We start from the raw sequence: 19660 nt of genomic DNA, 5'->3' as shown, positions 1-19660 counted from the left end.
TTCTTTTATTATGGTGAATATGCAAATATTTGATTAAAAAATTATTTGAACTTATTTATTTATTTAATCTAAGAACTTCAATTTATTTTTTTTGAGAAAATTTAATTACATCATTTTTAATATTAATAAATTTTAATACAAAAAGGTAAATCTTTAATAAAATGCAGACGACAGCAATGCGCTGCTGCAGACGACAGCAGTATAGTGTAAACAAGCTTTCGGGTGGGCGAAGGTGAATGTCGAATACATTCGGCTTTTTCCGGCCAGATTTACCACCTATGGTACAGTACCTATCCCCCTCCACTTCCCCTTACTCCCCAGCCTAACACAGGATGCTGAATCTCATATTTGAACCAAGCTCTTATTCTAATAGCCCCAGGTATCGCGCTATTCATTTGCTCGTAATTTTTAATGGATTTTGACTCTGTAAGATTTAATTTGCTGTACTAAACTGTTAATATATGTGATTTAAATAAAATTTTATTTATGATTTTTTTTAATTATTTTTTGTGTGGGCTCACTGATTTATATTAATAAATAGTATTAGTATCAACGGACCACATAGAGCCGAAACAAGAATTATAGGCTGCGTAATAGCGCTGTGTAAGGAAAGATACAGGATAAGTCAAAAGTATTACCACCGATTGTGTAACATTATATTGTGACATATTTCTCACATTTAAATAAGCGACCGTATTTCAAATTTTAAAATATTCGAAAAATAAAGTTGGAATTATTTACTTATCCGTTGGGCATCGCTTGAAAAAGAGTATCCAGAAAACCTGAACTATTCTTGGTATCATTGCGGCAGAAACCTTGAATTAATTGGAAATTGCCAGAGATGCTATTTGGAGAGGAAAATTGACTCCTAGAGTTCGAAAATTACCTTCCACTTTGTATTTTTGTAAAAAAAAAACGAATTCTATAAAAATTTCACACGTGTTTTTTCTTGTATAAATCAGGGTATGGGGGATATGAATTCCCGGAGGGCAGTTACACTCAGTATCGTTTTTATGCATATAATTTGCTTCACAACCAAAGTTCGGTCTACTAGCGATGTACGATAAAACTGATAACAATAGAAAAAGAGAATGGTTTCGTATTGCTTTTACGTGTATACAAAATTTCTAAATTGTGAGAAAAAGATACGGATTTTTTTTAATTCACTGTGTTCTATTCTCAGCAGACATTTCATACAGCATGCTGATGCATAGATAAAAATATCCCACATATAGCGTTGGCGTTGTGTGAAATGCTACTAATTTCTGTCATAATTCTTAGCTTAAATTTTTTTTGGAGGTGGTTAAAAGAAATATTAAGAAAAGCGAAAGCAGAAAGAAGTATGGTATTATACAAAGAGCCAGTTCTGTACTTATGGGCTAGTAAGTGAATCTGAAATGTAAGGAATAGGACGTTAACAGCATTAGGTGTTTCAATGACAAATAAGAGAATCGGATTTTTAACTTTGTACTGGAAATAAAATTAAAACAATTAAATGATTCCTGAAAAGCGATCCCCCTCTACAAGATTCCATGACCAAACTACAACCGGAATGACCTATCTAGCTATAGTACGAGTATTATTATAAAAGCACTAACACTTATTTTCTTTCCTTTATTCCTTTTCATTCAGGAAGTTATATTCACTGTATATATATATCTTCTTATTCTTCAATGATTCCAATTCTGTTCTATTCATATGCTTGACACTCCTCTCATCGCCACATTTTCTCTGGAAATAAATGTATCATTTCAAACAAAAGTGTAAGCATGTACCTTAGAGGAATAATATAGTTATTCAGGGAGGCGGTGAGCAAATAGAAAAAAAAAAGATTTTATGCTTAAATTGCAGACAATTGTTTTGACGGATCTTTTGGGGATTCTTCACATCATTCTATTTTTGTCTTAAGCTGTTTTGTTTTTTATGCCAAATTGTTTTACCTTCTTTTTAATTTTTCTTGCTTATTGCCGTTCCTGTTTCTTTTTCATTCTTGTTGCCTTTATACTTTGAATACGAAATGCGAATTTGGCCCATCTGGGATCATAATAGACATTCGATAAAAATAAATATGTTGTCTTACCCTTCTATATGCGGCTTTCATTTCCAAAAATTGCATGCACTCATTTCTAACTTTATTTAAGCTAAACGTCATGCACCTGAGCAAATGTTTGATAACCCGCCTCCTTACGAAGCCCCACCTCCATATGGTTTCTTTGACGCTCCAGCTCCTGCTTACACTCCACCACAAGGGGCCTACTATGGTTGGTCAGCTCCTGCAGCTTTTGTTGCTTCTGGACCAGGTATATTGATTACAATTTTTTATAGGGCTAATTATAATGCTCTAACTCAGTGGTACTCAACTAATTTCGGGCCATGCCCCACCTAGGCATTTCTAATATCATGATGCCCCTCATGAAGTTTAGATTTATTCAAAATTTTATGTGTATTCGCCTGAAGTAAGCTTAAAAGTCAATTAGCTTAGGTTTTTTTTTTTTTTTTTTTTTTTTTTTTTTTTTTTTTTTTATTATTATTATTATTATTATTATTATTATTATTAGTCGTCCTCAAGGTCTATCGTATACTAATGAAAAATATTTTCTGTGTAAAACAATAATGTGGCATCATTCACATGAAAAATGTTTTTTTTTTCGAATTGAGGGTTTTAATTATAGTCAAATAAAGGATGCAAGTCCTGTCCATGACCCACCAAAATATTACCATGCTTCACCGGTGGGGATTGCACCCCATGTCGAAAATCACGGCTCTAAGGACGCATAGGAGAAAAGAGAAATCGGGTGAATATTTGGATTACTTCCGTTGTTTATGACTTTAGGATTACATGGAAGCTATGAAATGGCGAGTATTTGAACACTGCTCCTTTTTGGAGCAAATTTTGCTCCTTTTCCTGGCACTGTGAAGTTTTATCGGGCATTAAATTTTTTTTGTACGCAACAGCGAGAGCGATGTAAATTTATGCTCAACTTTTCCTAAACAGCGCCTGTTCAGAAGACTCCTGTGTGAACCTAATGGCAACTAAAATTGATTTTTGCTTTCACGAATATTGAGTGCTGTAGTATCTTTTTCTGCTTTGACCTTGAGTTACAGTTTTGAAATACAGTTCGTGGATCGTCCAAATGTTTAAAGTAAGTAAAAGCTTCTTGCACCTTTTTTTTGTTAAAAATATACGTTAGACCTTCCCTGGAAGGGCGTATCCCGGAGGGGTGGGGGTACCAGGTTTAAATTCCCTTGCCGAAATTTTTGTCCGAGTCGAAAAATGTAACAAAATACATGTAATTTTTTGGTCATTAAAAAAACGTAAAACCCTGTCAAAATACCCCCCCCCTCCTCCCTGGACAACGATCCTGCTTACGCCCGTGCTCTCCCGGTTTGATTTCTGTCAAAACTCAGCCTAAATGTGAGTTGCTTTTAATCTTAAGGATTTTAATTAGGGGAATTTATTTTGCATATGTTTAGTTTGACCTTTACTTCTGGATAAAATCAATTGATACATGAAAAAAATAATTATTTATACGTGGTCAAAATATATACGTGATCAGAAATAAAGCTGTTGTCACGCTACATAATTCCCTGTGCTAAGTGATGAAGTTTCATTCAGTTAAGTATAACATTTCAAAATTAAACAAGTCCTTTCACATAAGCTAGTGCTAATATCCATGAAACCATCATGATCATCTTTTGAAGTCATTACAGTCATAAGCAAACTATTCAAAACCTATAAATGTGTAATGGATATTCAAGCCCTGATCGAATGTGAAAGGCTTTCTAGGAAAAGTTCTATTAATTGCTCGTCCAGGAGTTTAATTTTAATGCTGCTATATATTGATTCTTCCGTAACGTAACATAAAACTTACATGACGTAAAGTTACAAGTTGAGCCTGGGTCTACTTGGCACTACTTATGCTATAAATGAAATTTGCCCCGTAAGGTTACATAACATAACGTCTTATTTCATTCTAGTGTGAAAGGTTGAATCCCCCCCCCCAGAAATTTTTTTCCGACTTATAAAAATATAACAAAATTGCATAAAGACTGCACTGCCCTCTAAAAGTTTTTATTTAATTTTTTTGTAGTTAAATCAGATTTTTGTTTAAATTTATGTATCGAAATCTCTCCTGTTTGATTTATATTTCCTATTCGAACGAACCTTAATTCATTTCTACTGTCAAACATATTTTGTCTCAGTTTAATGAAAGAATCCTGTTACTGGTGAACTGCTATTCTTTTTTTGTTCTTTTTCAGATAAGTATCCAAATGAGTTTTTCAATAAAATTTCTAGAGCAACTTCAGATGAGTTTGTTTTCAATCAGACATTCGTTTAATTTTAATTGTTTAACTTGCTAAGAAAAATGAAAGCAAAGATATCCCATTATTTTATATTGTTGCGCATCTCTTTCATTTTAGTTTTTAAATTGAATTGAATATGGCTATTGAAAGAAAGTAAGCGAATAAGGAATACAGATGCATTTGATCTTTCTATTGCATTCTCCGTTAATATGCCAACAGCGTCTTTTTGTGAAAAACTTCGAATGCAATCATATATTTTGGAAAAATATTCTATAAAACGTTTTTTCTTGCTTATTTGTATTATTTTTTCTGTTTATTTATTATTTACTCTTTATTTTATTCTTCAAATTATATTGAATTTGAGTTCAGGGGGCTAGAATAGGTTTGAAAATTAATGTTAAGAAGACTAAGCCACTAAGGCTCGGAACAAGTGAAGATGAAAAAGTGACGTTGGGTAACGAAAAGATTGCACAGGTGGCACTTACCTTGGTAGTATCATTAGTAAAGACGATGGGAGCAGTGAAGATTTTAAAAGTAGAATAGCCAAGGCTCAGATTGTTTTTTCACAGTTAAAAAAAAAGTTTGGAAGAACAGGAAGATAAGTCTGCAAACGAAGATTAGAATATTGGAAGGCACAGTGATGGTAGTGGTCAAATATGGCTCTAAAGCACGGGCGCTCCGAAAAGCAGGTGAAGATTTACTAGATGTTTTCCAGAGAAATTACCTACGGATTGTTCTGGGTACCCGGCTGGCTGACCGTATTTCAAACAGTAGGCTGCACGAAAAACATGGTTCAATCCCACTTTCTAGGGCTATAATGAAAGAATGGTTGAGGTGGCTAGGATACGTTCTGCGGATAGGGGGTGACAGATTGTCCTTTTCGGCCAACGGTCTAGAGCTAAACCGAAAGCATGTCGTCCTCGTTTGTTGTGGGAGGATGTCACAAAGAAAGATTTAAAGGAAATGGGACCTTCCTGGGAGGATGTAAGGAGGGAGGTATTGGGATGGAGGAGGTGCGTGCATAGCTGTGTTGGCCTCAGGCCGCTTGGTGCTGCGGTGAGTTGTTAGTAGTAATTCAGGCTCGCGACCAGATAATTTACTCCTGCTCGGAAATATGACGACACATTAGGCAATCTTATGTTTGTGATTTTTTTTTTTTATTGAACGGAGTAGAATTTTCTTTTTAAAGCTTTGGAAAGGGTAATTCCTAAAAATATTCTCCAAGCAGGTAAGCATACCCGCTCGGAAGACATTAAAGTCTCTCAAAAGAAGTATCATTTGAATAATTTGATATATTTGAGAGTTATCTGTTGTGCTAACCACCTTGATTAAAAACCTTGCCAAAATAGGACGCATATTGTTTATGTTATATAGACGGTGATTTTCTCAATTAGCAAGAGACTATACATTTTCTTTATTTTAAACTAGCCTTTCATTAGCCTTTCGGACTTTAGACACATTTGAGATCCCTATTAATTTTTACCTAAACTACTTTCCCTGTGGCGCTGGAGAAATTTCCTCATGGGCTCTTTGTCTGTGAGGCGGTCAGCCGACGGTGAGACTCAAAATAAATTTGAAGGTATCTAATCTAGTTAATTATAGTAGTGAGACATTTCTGTCTAGTCTCTTACTTTATCTATGGAAAAGTTAAAAAAGATTTTATTCTTTTTTTTTCTCTTTTGATTCGCGCTTGTCTGAATAATTAATTCTCGGATCGAGTTGGAAAAGCAATCCGTTCAGCACGGAAATGAAGCCTTAGATTGCACAAAAAATGTATCAAATCTAAGTGTAAAATGTATCAAATATTGGAAGTTTGCTATAAAAAAAACATGCCATCAGGTGAAGCTAGAAGAAGTAATATCCTTGGCCCCCTGCCAACTACGCATATAGCTGACCACTGACCTATCACTCTAACATCTGGGTTGATGCTATTTTTTAGGCAATGTTCTAGAAATGTTTTTAAGCTGGTCACGTCAAGTTACCTGATGAATGGTGATTGTTGGCTGAAAATCGTATTCTTTAGCCATCCTTCTGGAACCAAATGAAAACTAGATCGTTTTGGAATGGGATGGGTAGAGTTCTTAAGAAAGGATGTGAGGGAAACAGTAATTTCTTGTAAGGAGTAAAGAGTGATGCTTTGGACAGATTGGGGTGGAGGTAAAGTGTGCGTAGCTGTCTTGACCTCAGGTGACTTGGTGCTTTGGTAAGTTGAAAGTAGTAGCGATAGTAGTAAACTACACTTCAGTACAATTTTCATACTCTTCATAATACGTTTACTAAGAAATTAAGAAGCTTATGGTTCTCTCAGGATACTATGGCTACACGAAAACGGATAAATCTTCATAAGAGACTTGACATTGAATAACAAGTGGTGGAGAGACTTCTGTATTCAGCACTGCACATCCATTTGGAACTGGCTTGCTGGTATTTCATATGGATGACATATGGATTCAGTGGTGTCAATGGGGAGGTGGGAGAGGTTCAACACTTCAGTATAACTTTGCCACTCTTCATAATACGTTTACTAAGAAATTAAGAAGCTTACGTTTCTCTGAGGATACTGTGGCTACTCGAAAACGGCTAAATCTTCATAAGAGACTTGACATGGAATGACGAGTGGTGGAGAGACTTCTGAATTCAGCACTGTACATCCATTTGGAACCGGCTTCGCTTCAGTATAACTGTACCACTCCTCATAATAAGTTTATTAGGAAACTAAAAAGCTTACGTTTCCCTGAGGATCCTGTGGCTACCTGAAGATAGTTAAATCTATATAAAAGACTTGACATTGAATGATTTAAAAACGATATAAAAAATAAAGTCGTATTAATGATAAGAGTGGCAGAATGGAAAAAAAACGATTATGGCTAACGAGAAAAAAAGACCTAATTTTTCTCCTTCCCAAGGCTTATCTTGTATGTTTGTACAGTCTTCTCTTCCTCTTGAATGCTAAGTATTCAATCATTTCAGTGCATAACATTTAAAAAAGATTAAGAAAAACGAAGTGCAGACCATCATTGATGCTAGTTTTAGAGAATTTTATGTATTATAATGAAAGCAGATGTAAAATTTATCACTGTCATTTTTTTTATAGCTGACCCAGTATATATGACATCAGCGCCCCCTCCATACCCAGGAATTGGTGGTTATACCCAACCAACTGCCGCAGGTAACTACTTCTATCTTCTTGTTTATTAAAAGAAGAAGAATAATGTGCGTATTTAAAAATTGCTTTCTATTATTTTTACTTAAAATAATTTAATTATTATTAACTTAAAATAAAACAATAATACTGTTGGTCTTAATTAAAACTGATTTTTTTATATTAATGGTTTTTTTATTATTTTAAAATTATTTGACTTCTGAATTTATTTTGAGCGAGATTTTTTAAATATGTTTTGTTGGTGGTTTTCAATTGAATGAAAGAGACATTAACACATTGTATGTTTTTTTTCATTAATTTGGTATTGTTTTGAGTTAACCAGCGGTCTCGTAGTCTTCTTTATTATTTTTTTTTTTTTAATTTGCCCGAATCGTAAATACGTGAGAAAAATGTACCCCCCTTCCCTCTCCTGAACAAAATCTCGGATACGCCCTTGAAGACATGATGCGGAAGTGGCATGCAAGAGAAAACTTTGAGCTTAAATTTCGTAAGGTTTTTATGTCTCTTATTACAAAAAAAGCAGGCCCTTGAAGACATGATGCGGAAAAGTGGCATGCAAGAGAAAACTTTGAGCTTAAATTTCGTAAGGTTTTTATGTCTCTTATTACAAAAAAGAAAGCAGGGAATTTTTTAGGCTTTTAGAAGTACGGTAAGCAAAATAGATCTGATACTTTCTAAATCATCGAGTTCTTCTGTTCCAGTCAGGTAGAGATAAACACGACACTTAAAAATATTAGCAGGGCTTGACTTTTTTTGTACAGGGATACTGCATTTTAGGATGTTTACAGTTTTGAAGCCATGATTTATTTATTTTAAACAGAAACGAAAAAGGCTGTAGACTTTTCTCGTTCATGAATCTGTCATGATATTTTGAAAGAATTATAAATTCTCATTTATTGCAGCAACATTTTAAACTACTATTGATTTAGTTTCTTGGCTGATCTCAATAGCCCGAGGGCAATTCTATGATCTTAAGCTTTATATTTAACGGGCCTGTTTTAAATAAAATGGAAAGTGGAAATATGTAAAAAGTCGTAGACGACAATTAAAAAAAAGAGAACTATTAGAAGGTATAGTGAAAGATATGGTAAAGTTTTTTGATCCTATTTAGTTGGAATACAAACCTATTATTGCTCGGTCTTTTTCTAAGATGAGTTGGAGGGATACTGCAGAAACTTAAGCCATAGTAGCAACAAAAATTGTTTTACACTATGGCTTTTGCAGTACATACGCCTTTGAACCCTAAAGGAGAGGTTGGGAGGATGAAGACATTCTCCTACCCCCCTGTGGATGTTCGAAAGTTGATCCTTAATTTGAAAGAAAATTGTGAAAAATAGGTTATTTCATTTCAGATCTAAAGGCTGCCGAAGCAGCAGGATGGGTCAAAGGAGGTCAGATGCAGGCTTCTACTGAAACAGCTGGCGCTTTCCAAGGTGTTCAACCATCTGCTCCTGCGTATCAGAACGGCCCTCCGGACTATGCTCCTCCGCCATATGTATGTTATCTTTTTTGCTTAAACTGTTGCCAACTCTATATTTGTGGTGTAATCTCAAAGACCCTACTTTAGCCCAAATCTGCTGCTGTAGTTCAAAAGGCGTTATGAGTCATTTTTTTTTTTTTTTGTCAATATTCTACTCTAATCGGTTCAATCTGTTTTTTTTTTTTTCGTAGGTGACTTTGCTATCAAAATACATAGAAATCTATGTGTTCTTTGTCTAAAAAATACGTTGCGTTATTTGTGTATAATAAAACGTAACATGTATTGGACTCATTATAGATTGTATGTCCGCATATTTTCTATGATTCATGCTTGTTATGCCTTTTCTTTTCGAAGTTACACTTATAAAATTTTGTTTCACATGTTAATTCAACACAATTCACTTAGAAAATTCAACACATGTGCCATTACCAGATCTTACTGTTCATTAGAAGCACATTGCTTTTGACCTAAGATATCATTTTTAAAAGCCTTGGAAGGTTTACAAGAACCTCGATTTTTTTCTGAGAGATTCGTCTTATATAAATGGAATAACGCCCAGATAGACTTTTTTATCTTGACATAAATAGTTTATAAAACCACACTGGCTATACAAGATGTAGGTATATGGCAAAACTAAGAACAAAACAAAAAGTACGAAGAAAACAAAACTCAACGAAGGTAATTTTCAGCCAGGGAATAAGACAAAAAGAAAAAGCAGATGAAACGCGTTTTTTTTATTTCATCCATCTCAAATAGTCAGAAGAGAAATGCCATTGGCTATGCAACGCCATGGAAGCTACTAAAGAAGAGAGAGAGAGAGAGAATATGCGATTTTATTATATTACACATACAAGATTATAGGGTGTAAGATTATATTATATACATATACAAGGAAAAATAGACTATTATTGATGTGAGCCTTATATGCGGATTTGGTATTTTGTGAGACCATGCAACGAATTCAGATACGGTATGATGAATCTGTAGTGACACGTTTTTTTCTTTTTCTTTTTTACTTTTAAGGGCTACGGAAAGTACCCAGAATTTTACATTTTTTTAATTTTAATTTTCTTTACAGAGTGCGGCGCCGCCTAATCCCAACCAAAACGGCACCCCTTATGGCTTTCGTTAAGAATGGCACCAATTCTTTCACCCATTCTTCAATGTAGTTAATGTTTTCACATTCCCATTTGCTAATATATTTCGCAATGTTTATCCTAGAAAATTGTGGCCTAGTCTGGGTATATATGTGATCTAATATCTTTTTATTGGTTGTCTTTGAAGTATATATTTTCGGCTTTTTGTGCAGTATCGTTATAATTAAATAAATTATAAGCATCGCTCTGTTTTCTTTTCTCTTATGTCTTTTACTCGGCAATCGAAGCATATTTTCTTCTTAAAGTCAATCTAAAAGACTCGCAGGCGAAGGCTGAGAGTCTTTCAGGCGAAGGCTGAGAGGCATCATATGACGCAGATAAGTGTTCTTTTCTTTTGGTTTCTTTTTTCAATCTTGCATCGGTTTCTTTTTTCAACAAATATTTGCATGTCTAGACATCCTCTCATCCGCCGTCCATGAAAGTAGAAGAAAAAAATGTCTAGAAGAAGTCCACAGGACATATAAGATAAGGATAATATAATATAAGAAGACAAGCCTTAAAAACATCTAAAATAGAAATGGCCCTTTCTTAGGCAGTGGCGAACCATCAAATAATTTTTGTTACTTTTGAATTTGGCTGCAAAAAAAAAGAAGAAGCAAGAACGGGGTTTTTTTGAGGCCAACGAAAATACTTGGTGAAACCCAATGGACGTTTCGAAAGGATAACCGCCTCTTTTCTTCAGTGCTACAAGAGAATTTCCTTGTTTTGCTGCAGGTTTATTTTTGGCTGCTTCAAAATCTTGCTTAATCATGCTTCTTGACACCAAGGATTCTTCTGTTTCCAACGATGAATCCACCAATTTAAGGTAATATTTTATTGAAAACTAAGTACCTCTGTATTTTCGCTTGTGTGATTACATAAATGCAGTGTAACCCACTTGCCAGAACGCCTTTTATTTGGACACCTCATGAACTCGTGACTCCCTTGTTTATTTATTGATGTATAACAAAAACCCCAATTCAGATCTCAGAATTTGCTTGTCACCTGTATGTGCTCTGCGCATGCCTTTTCAAATAATCCACTCGATAAAAAAACTTCTGACGTGTATTGAAATGGTTTCTCACCTGTATGCACTCTGATGGGGATTCAAAGTGCCTGCTTGAGAAAAGCTCTTCTGACATACTTTACACAATGGTTTCTCACCTGCATTCAGTTTTAGATAACTGATCAAATGTGCAACATTCAAACCGTTTTGTCCTGTATATAAACTTTGACAGTAATGTATTGCCTGTAACTTTAATTCACACTTTTGGTGAAAAGTGTTCTAGTAAAATCAGATGTTGTAGCATATCGCAAATAAATTGTCATAAACAACTTTTAATTGCTCCCTTGGATGTTTCATAAAATGAGCAACACAATTTCTGTAATATCAAAATTACTGCAGGATGCATAACGCACTCTGTAGGTGATGAAAGTTCTTTACAACCAATGTATACGTGAAGATTTAGAATGCAAAATGTTTCATCTGTTTTCTGTAGTAATTAAATAAAAAAAACAAGTTTTTTTCAACTGTAAGTAAGGAGCGACATTAAAACTTAAAACGAACAGAAATAACTTCGTACATGAACGTTGTACAATAACGTTGAAGGGGCTGCTCCCTCATCAACGCCCCGCTCTTTACGATAAAGTTTGACTCTTTCTCTCAACTCTACTTTTTAAAACAGAAAAAAAAACTTCAGCGTAAAGAGCGGGGCGTTGATGAGGGAGCAGCCCCTTTCATATACGAAATGATTAATGTTCGTTTTAAGTTTTAATGTCGCTCCTTACTTTCAATTGAAAAAACTAGTTTTTTTTATGTTTAATTTGTGAACATTTTTGAATTAATGCATGTTTTGATTTTGGTTCTCCGCAGATGAATAATTAAAACGAAATTTCCATTTTTTTTTTTTTTGCTAAATGGCTTTCTCGTAGTTCTGATCGAATGATATTGAGAAAATAAGGAGCCGGGAGGAGGCTTAGTTGCCCTCCAATTTTTCGGTTACTTAAAAAGACAACTAGAACTTTTAATTTTTTACGAACGTTTTTATTAGTAAAAGATATACTTAACTGACAAATTAGCTTACGTATCGAACTTCTGTATTCGCATGTTTTTATTACATATATGAAGGGATTCACTCTTCGTCAGTACCTCGCTCTTTAAACTAAAGCTTAAATTTTGTCCCACTTCCTTAAGAATAACACCCGAATCACAAAGGCCGTAGAATAAAAAGTTGAAATTACTAAAAATACTTTAGCGCAAAGAGCGAGGTATTAAAAGGAGGTGAACCCCTCATATGCGTAATAATTTCTGTTCATTTTAAGTTTTAATGCTTCTCCTTACTTTCCTCTGAAAAAACTTTTTCATATTTATTTTTTCAGTGTTTTTTTTTTTAATGATGCTAGAAAATCCTGCTCTCCCTTTATGGAAATTTTCTCCCCCATGGAAAGTTCCCCCAACATATCCCCCTCTTCTCAACGTCTCCCCCAAACCAAAAAATTCCCCTGAAAACGTCTGTACACTTCCCAATAACCATTACTATATGTAAGTACTGGTCAAAGTTTGTAACTTGTAGCCCCTCCCACGGGGACTGTGGGGGAGTAAGTTGTCCCCCAAGACATAGTTATAAGGTTTTTTGACTATGCTGAATAAAATGGTTATCTCAAAATTTTGATTCGGTGAGTTTGGGAAAATAATTAGCGTGGGAGGTGGCCTATGTGCCCTCCAATTTTTGAGCCACTAAAAAGGGCACTAGAACTTTTCATTTTCTTTAGAATGAGCCCTCTCGCAACATTCTAGGACCACTGGGTCGATACGATCACCCCTGGAAAAAAAAAACCAAAAAAACACGCATCTGTGATCTGCATTCTGGCAAAAAATACAAAATTCCACCATTTTTGTAGATAGGAGCTTGAAACTTCTACAATAGAGTTCTCTTATACGCTGAATCTGATGGTGTGATTTTCGTTAAGATTATATGACTCTTAGGGGGTTCCCCCCTATTTTCTAAAATAGGGTAAATTTTCTCAGGCTCGTAACTTTTGACGGGTAAGATTAAACTTGATGAAACTTATATATTTAAAATGCGATTCTTTTGATGTAGCTATTGGTATCAAAATTCCGTTTTTTAGAGTTTTGGTTACTATTGAGCCGGGTCGCTCCTTACTACAGTTCGTTACCACGAACTGTTTGAAAACGAAATAAGAGCAATTAAATAAAATAACAAAAGATTATACTAAGAGGCATTACAGTAATTTAAATGAAAAGCAAGCATTGCACAAGTATTACACGTCTACCACCACGCTGTCTGCCACTTGTTTTCAAGTCTTTTAAGATACTTTTAAGCTAAACTTGCCAAGTTTGATTAAAAATAAAACGAAGAGGAGAGAAAAATGCTTCAAATTAGATTCTCTTCATGAAATAATTAGAGCTAGAAAAATAAAAAACTTATTCCATGAGGAATTCAAGAGTTCCAAGACTTACAAAAGTTTGAAAGCCATACAGAGTTTAACAGAACATTATGTACTTGCTTCCATAGGTTTTAAGGAATAATTTATTCTTTTATTTTCTTTCTTGTTCGTGCTTATTTTAATTTTTAACAACAACTTTCTGACTCAAGTAATGAGTGAAACAAATCTTTGAACAAACAAAAAGTGCACCTTGGGGGCATATCCAATTGTAAGTGGTGACGAGATGTAGTTTTACTGAAAAAAAACTAAAAAATTAGCACAGCCTATTAGACAACAAAATAATTAAGCTCTTAGTCATCCTTCTCATTTTGTGCAGTAGCGTAATAGCAATGGCGATCAAAAGGGGACATACCAGTGCTATCCATTCAAAGATTCTCTGCGTTTTTCAAGGTTACAGATTGTATGCCTCTAGTAAAAAGTTTAACGGCAATGGTGATTTCAATACCGCAGTTTTTATCTTGATTGAGTTGTTCCCGACTCTATTGGAATTTTTTTAAAAGATTCCACATAAAAAGTCATTGTTCGGTTGAATCGGTCCAGTACTTACTATTTCCACCGTCAATTAAGTTTTTTTTTCACTAAATGTGCTTTAAACGAACTTTAAAAATTTTTTCACTAGGGGCCATAGTTTCCTGTTTTCTAGGTTATTGCTGCTGCTGCAACCAGGCTGAAAGATTGCAAACCTCAAGCTTCAACTTTCTTGTTTTCAATTGTGTAATTTTTTATTTCACAGACATATAAATTGTGAAAATGGTAGATAAGTACCATTTTGGTGTTACGCACAAGCATAGTTATTGTATTTTTCTTTGTTTTTAATTCATGGGGTGGTAAATCTCAGTTTAATTGAGGAATCTAAAGTGAATTCAATTCCTCCCTCCTGTTTATCCTTTACAGAATCATAACTTTTGTAAGATTTGCATTCTCCTGGAGGTAATCGAAAATTTTGCATTTATTTTACTTGCTTCTTTGTTGAGTGAAGCTAAATTAATGGATTCCTTCGTTCCATCGTAAATTTGGTTTACCAGACAATTTCTAAATACTTCCTTAATTGAATTACCGCTGAAAATCATATCAACACGCAGTTCGATTTTATAGGATTTTCAATGGTCAGCAACGACTGATCCATATTTTGTTAAGCAAACTTGGGTAATATCGGTGCTACGCCAATTAAGAAAACATCCACTTGAGCTAATTCTATAGATTTTTTTGAACCAGGTCTTAAGGTGGAACTTGAATCTGAGGAAGCTGGAACTTTTAAGCCAAATATGTTGTTTGTCAAAAAGTAATAGAGTTGGTGCGATTCCAATAGACGCCATACATTTCGTTTTGCGATTTTTCACTACACGAATGTGATACAACATTTATATATAAAGGTTTTATCGGTATCGCCTGGTCATCTATGAAAAAAAAAATGTTTCTAACATTTTTAGGATGACTAGCAGTCTACAAAATATTGTCCACAAAGTTGTTTGTCAAAAAGTAATAGAGTTGATGCGATTCCAATAGAAGCCATACATTTTGTTTTGCGATTTTCACCACACAGAATGTGAACAACATTTATATACAAAGGTTTTATCGGTATCGCCTGGTCATCTATGAAAAAAAAATGTTTCCAACATTGTTAGGATGACTAGCAGTCTACAAAATACTGTCCACAAAGTTGTTTGTCAAAAAGTAATAGAGTTGATGCGATTCCAATAGAAGCCATAGATTTTGTTTCGCGATTTTCACCACACAGAATGTGATACAACATTTATATACAAAGGTTTTATCGGCATCGCCTGGTCATCTATGAAAAAAAAATGTTTCCAACATTTTTAGGATGACAATATTTTGATGACTAGCAGTCTACAAAATATTGTCCACAAGTTTAAAAATTTGTTCCTTGCAGAAGCCGATATTTCTCCGATATTTCTTCGACATTCTCCAGTAGCAGCAGACTGATTAGAATTTAAAAATTCTATGTTTTTGGACATCTTCGTGTGGTGAGCGTCGTCCATACCATAAAAACTAAAATTTCGACTTTATATTTCTATCATATTTAACTTGGATGCAACAATATAACAAGCAGGTTTCGTCGTGCATTCCGAATAAAATTCTCTCCCAACTGATTTTAAATCTTTCTGAAAGACCTTTTGGATCGGCAGGATGTCCGAAAACAAGAATTTGAATGAAGAATATTTGCATTACAGAAGGCATTTTGGACAATGCTGATCCTTCTAGGCCATCTATTCACTGTTTATTGTCGAATGCAAAGTCATGAGCTTGGCATGCTTGTTTGTAGGTCGCATAACGAGTGTGATTCACAGTAAGGACATCTTGAAAACTTGTTGTATCCTTCACATGATAGAGAAGTACCTCCAAATGCAAACACTCTCGATGAGTTACACCGTTTACGTTGTACAATTCGACAAATGACTCTTAATCAACGGATTCATGGTTGCCATGTACTCGTTTTCCCATTCCATTTACATTTTCGGGCATTTCCCAACAATAGTATAATTTCAGGTTTGCTTGGATTTGTTTCAACGCCTGGTTATGTCGAAAATACGCTTCTAACTTTGAGTATTATTTCCCAACATCTACCAAATCTTCTTGGACTTGGTTTATATCTTGCATATGCCATTGCCCAGGTCCAGGTAAATGAGTACTCAAACGTTGGATTACATTACTTTCTTTGGATATCGTGACCAAATAGTTACCAGCATGCTTCAGTTGGTGCAATGCATCGTCCTTCCACAAGGGTGTCTACTTCATTGTAAACCAAACACTGTTGATTTTTGACAATCTTTATTCAAGCTCAATCATGCCCTGCCAGCATATTCAACTTTCAATAAATAAGCATTATATGTGGTGACATGACGATTATCACATGTAACCTGATGATTATTAGAATCTTTTCGATAAATAGCAAGGTCATAATTCTTGTTTATTACGTTGTTCCACTTTGGGTTGTAACGACGGCGATATTTTGTTTGTTCATCATCCAATAGAGATGTATCTGAATTGTATTGTACTGTAAAACCGCAGAGGCGCTACAAATTTCCATCTTTATTAATCTAAAATACAACGGGCATTTGGATTTAACTTAACTCAGCACCGATTATTAATCATCTACTTCAACAATAATTCTCGTAATACAGGATGTTACAGCTTGCAGAGAAAGGTTTTTGGGATGTCCAGGTCAAAAAGCGATTCGATACTGCACTAATTCAAGCCGTGTTACATGTGGAGAACTTGCATAAAGTGTTCGAAGTGGAATATCCACGGTCCATCCTGATGTTTTAGCTAGATAAAACAATGATTAAGTAAAACATTCCGCATGATGGTCAGTATCTTAAACTGACAACATTTTTGCCGTGTTTTACAACCATTCCCTTTGACAGAAAACTATGGTCCGCAATAAGAGTAAGAACAACGCATCCTTTAATACATGCAAGAGGGTTGAACCGTCACCAATCCGCACCGCCTAGCACAGTAAAAATGAGATGCATGTTTGGAGGTTGTTGTTCCAGTGAAACAGCACGTTGACTTACATCATCCTCCACTTCTCGCATTCTCATATAACCTTTAGCCTAGTTGTTTGTGTCTCGCATTATATCTTCCAACAGATCCATTAAGTTACAAGGGATCCCATAACTTGAAGGATGCGAAAGGCCTTCAACAACTTCATCAGATGTTTCAAATTCATCTTGAGTTCTTTTACCTAGATACATGTAGCCGAACTCACATCTGTATGTTGTCCCAAATGACCGTTCGTATACGTATATCCATAGCTCCGGACTGACGAGTTCGCTTGATTTCATGCTCTGCTCGAGCGACGTGACTGCGAATGGCTCAAGCCATGTTGGCTTCAGCACATCGGTATCGAATCATTTACCAATCTCCAACTCTTTTGTTATTGATACTGTTCTGTTTAGAAAAAGATGGAAAGAAACGGAAGTGGGAATACAAATATGACTGGAAGAAAATAAATGCTGTTGTATATAAAGCAGAGCTTGATGCCACACTTCAGAAAACTAAGATCCCTTTCCAACTGCTGCAACAATCCTCAGTCGTCACCGAGTCGGAGAAAAAAATATATAAATTCTAATCAACATTTAATGTAGTGAAATCACACACGCAATGCGTTATACTGAGCGTTGTGCCGTTTCTGTATGTGAAGTTCGTCTGGGTTCCAAAATACCTTGCTGGTCGATAAAACTGTCTTTACAGCAAAGTTACAAATCTTCGAAGTTGTTGCACCAAATATGGAATGATTGCAACCGGCCGAAATTTGATGCCGTTAATGACATACGGTTATATACTGAACGTAGTTTTGCTAAGTGTCTTGCCAATCACGAAGCTGAGATTATTGACTACAGGAGTGAGTGTTTCGCAACTAACCTAAATGAAATCTGGAGATTCATCAGGGAAAAAAGTCAAAAGTTGTCGATTCAGAGCTTCCAAGTGAGAGTGACTGGATCAACTATTTCACCAGCGAATTTTCACCATCTGATCCATTGTTAGAAACTCGCTATGAATCACTACTAGTGGATAATCTAGTTGATACTGAATCAGATATTGGTTTCCTAATTACGGCCTCTGATATTTATAATGCTATCATTCACCTTCATAAAAAGTTCTCGCGTGGTTATGATCAATTGTGTGGTTTTCATTTATTACATGCTAGTGATAAGCCACTACAGCATCTACATTTGTTTTACCAAATCATTTTTAATTCTGGTATTGTACTCGATTTTTTTTTTGTGTTGGTACATTTATTCCTGTTCCAGAAAAAGATAGCCGGCAATGTTGTTCCTATAGCCCTATAACAGTTTCTTCTATTCTACGTAAATTGCTGGAGTTACTAGTGATTAAGGACGTAAATAACGCTTGCTCAACTCCGGATACCAGTTTGGATTTAAGGAAGGCTATAGTCGGGAGCACGTGCATTATATACTTGCCAACGTTCTGATGGATATGAAGAATAGTTGTGACTTTCTCATCCTTGCGGCTCCTGATGTCTCTCGTGCTTTCGATTCTGGTGTGCAATCCCATTTGTTGTATAGTGTGCAGCAGCGAAGTCTCAATCGTTCGGTTGTGCGGGTATTTAAAAATCTGTATGAGAGAGCATTTGTTGTTGTGAAAGTACCTACTCGTCATGGTAACGCAATGTGTAAAGCCGTAAGTCGAGTTTGCAAAGGAATCCGCCAGAGTGGGGTAACTTCGCCACCATTGTATAATAATAGTGTGGTTGCACCCCAGAAAAAAGCTAGAACTAGTTTTGTTTTCAAAGGTTGGGACCTTTCCATACTCAATTACGCTGATGGCATCCTAAATCTAAGTAGAACTGTGTCGTCTGTTGAGGAGAATTTTTCTGCGCTTGGTAGGGAATAGGCCGAAATTAGTCTCAATTTTAATGCTTCGAAGAGCGAGGTCCTTATTTTCGGCAAATCTGTCGGTGATGTTGGATGCGTACAGTTAAGAAATTAGAGTATTCAGTTATCTGCTTGTGTTTAGTATCTCGGTATCCCGATAGGGGGTAGTGTAAAATACGACAAGCGTTCTCCATATCTCTCATTAGTTCGCTGTAAAGCTTGCCACAGCAGGCGTATTCTTGCCCGTGTCTACAACGCTTTTTCGATGCTTCGCGTCCTCGCATGACCCCATTTTGGAATGTGTTTACGGCTACTGATAAAAAGACTATTAGATCCGTATGTTTTCGTTTCGCAAAATTTCTCTTGTGTTTACCTCTATGGGCTAGAAACAAAAGACTAGTGTGAGGCTAGGGGTTAACTGAGGCACTAACCGTGGCTGAGTAGCGTCGCGGTCACTATTTTTCTAGGCTTGATTGGAGAAACAGCCTCTATCCTGCTGTGTTAGTAGAAATACTTGAATCTATTCTTGGTAGTATTTTTTTATGAGTGTCTTCTTCTTTCTTTTTTTTTTCTTCTCATCTACTCCATACTGAACCCTTGTGTGTTTTTTTTTGTCTTCTTACCTATTCCATACTGAACCCTTGTGTGTTTTTTGGGCAATAAAGATATTCATTGATTGATTGCAGATTATAATGACTGAAAAAAATAAAAAACTGAACCAAAAATTATTTAACAATAAAAAACTGAA

General features: G+C 35.3%; 1 protein-coding gene and 1 long non-coding RNA gene across 2 annotated transcripts in view; one reads left to right on the top strand and one right to left on the bottom strand.

The window, feature by feature from the left end:
- Positions 1 to 10289, top strand: part of LOC136036226 (WW domain-binding protein 2-like) — a 32945-nt gene extending 22656 nt beyond the window's left edge. The window contains exons 4-7 of the mRNA XM_065718323.1: positions 2142 to 2300; positions 7400 to 7474; positions 8821 to 8963; positions 10027 to 10289. Of these exons, the coding sequence (XP_065574395.1) occupies positions 2142 to 2300; positions 7400 to 7474; positions 8821 to 8963; positions 10027 to 10080 (431 nt within the window). The 3' untranslated portion in view covers positions 10081 to 10289. The remainder of the gene's footprint in view (positions 1 to 2141; positions 2301 to 7399; positions 7475 to 8820; positions 8964 to 10026) is intronic.
- On the bottom strand, positions 1082 to 7414 carry LOC136036229 (uncharacterized). Its single transcript, XR_010619669.1, has 2 exons — positions 6851 to 7414; positions 1082 to 1731 (listed from the first exon to the last, which is right to left on the bottom strand). It is a non-coding gene; the product is annotated as an uncharacterized LOC136036229 (long non-coding RNA).
- Positions 10290 to 19660: the final 9371 nt, after the last annotated feature.

Source organism: Artemia franciscana, chromosome 15 (genome assembly GCF_032884065.1).
Source record: "Artemia franciscana chromosome 15, ASM3288406v1, whole genome shotgun sequence".
Lineage (NCBI taxonomy): Eukaryota > Metazoa > Arthropoda > Branchiopoda > Anostraca > Artemiidae > Artemia > Artemia franciscana.
The sequence above is the reverse complement of the archived record's forward strand: the minus strand, read 5'-3'. Positions and strand labels throughout refer to the sequence as shown.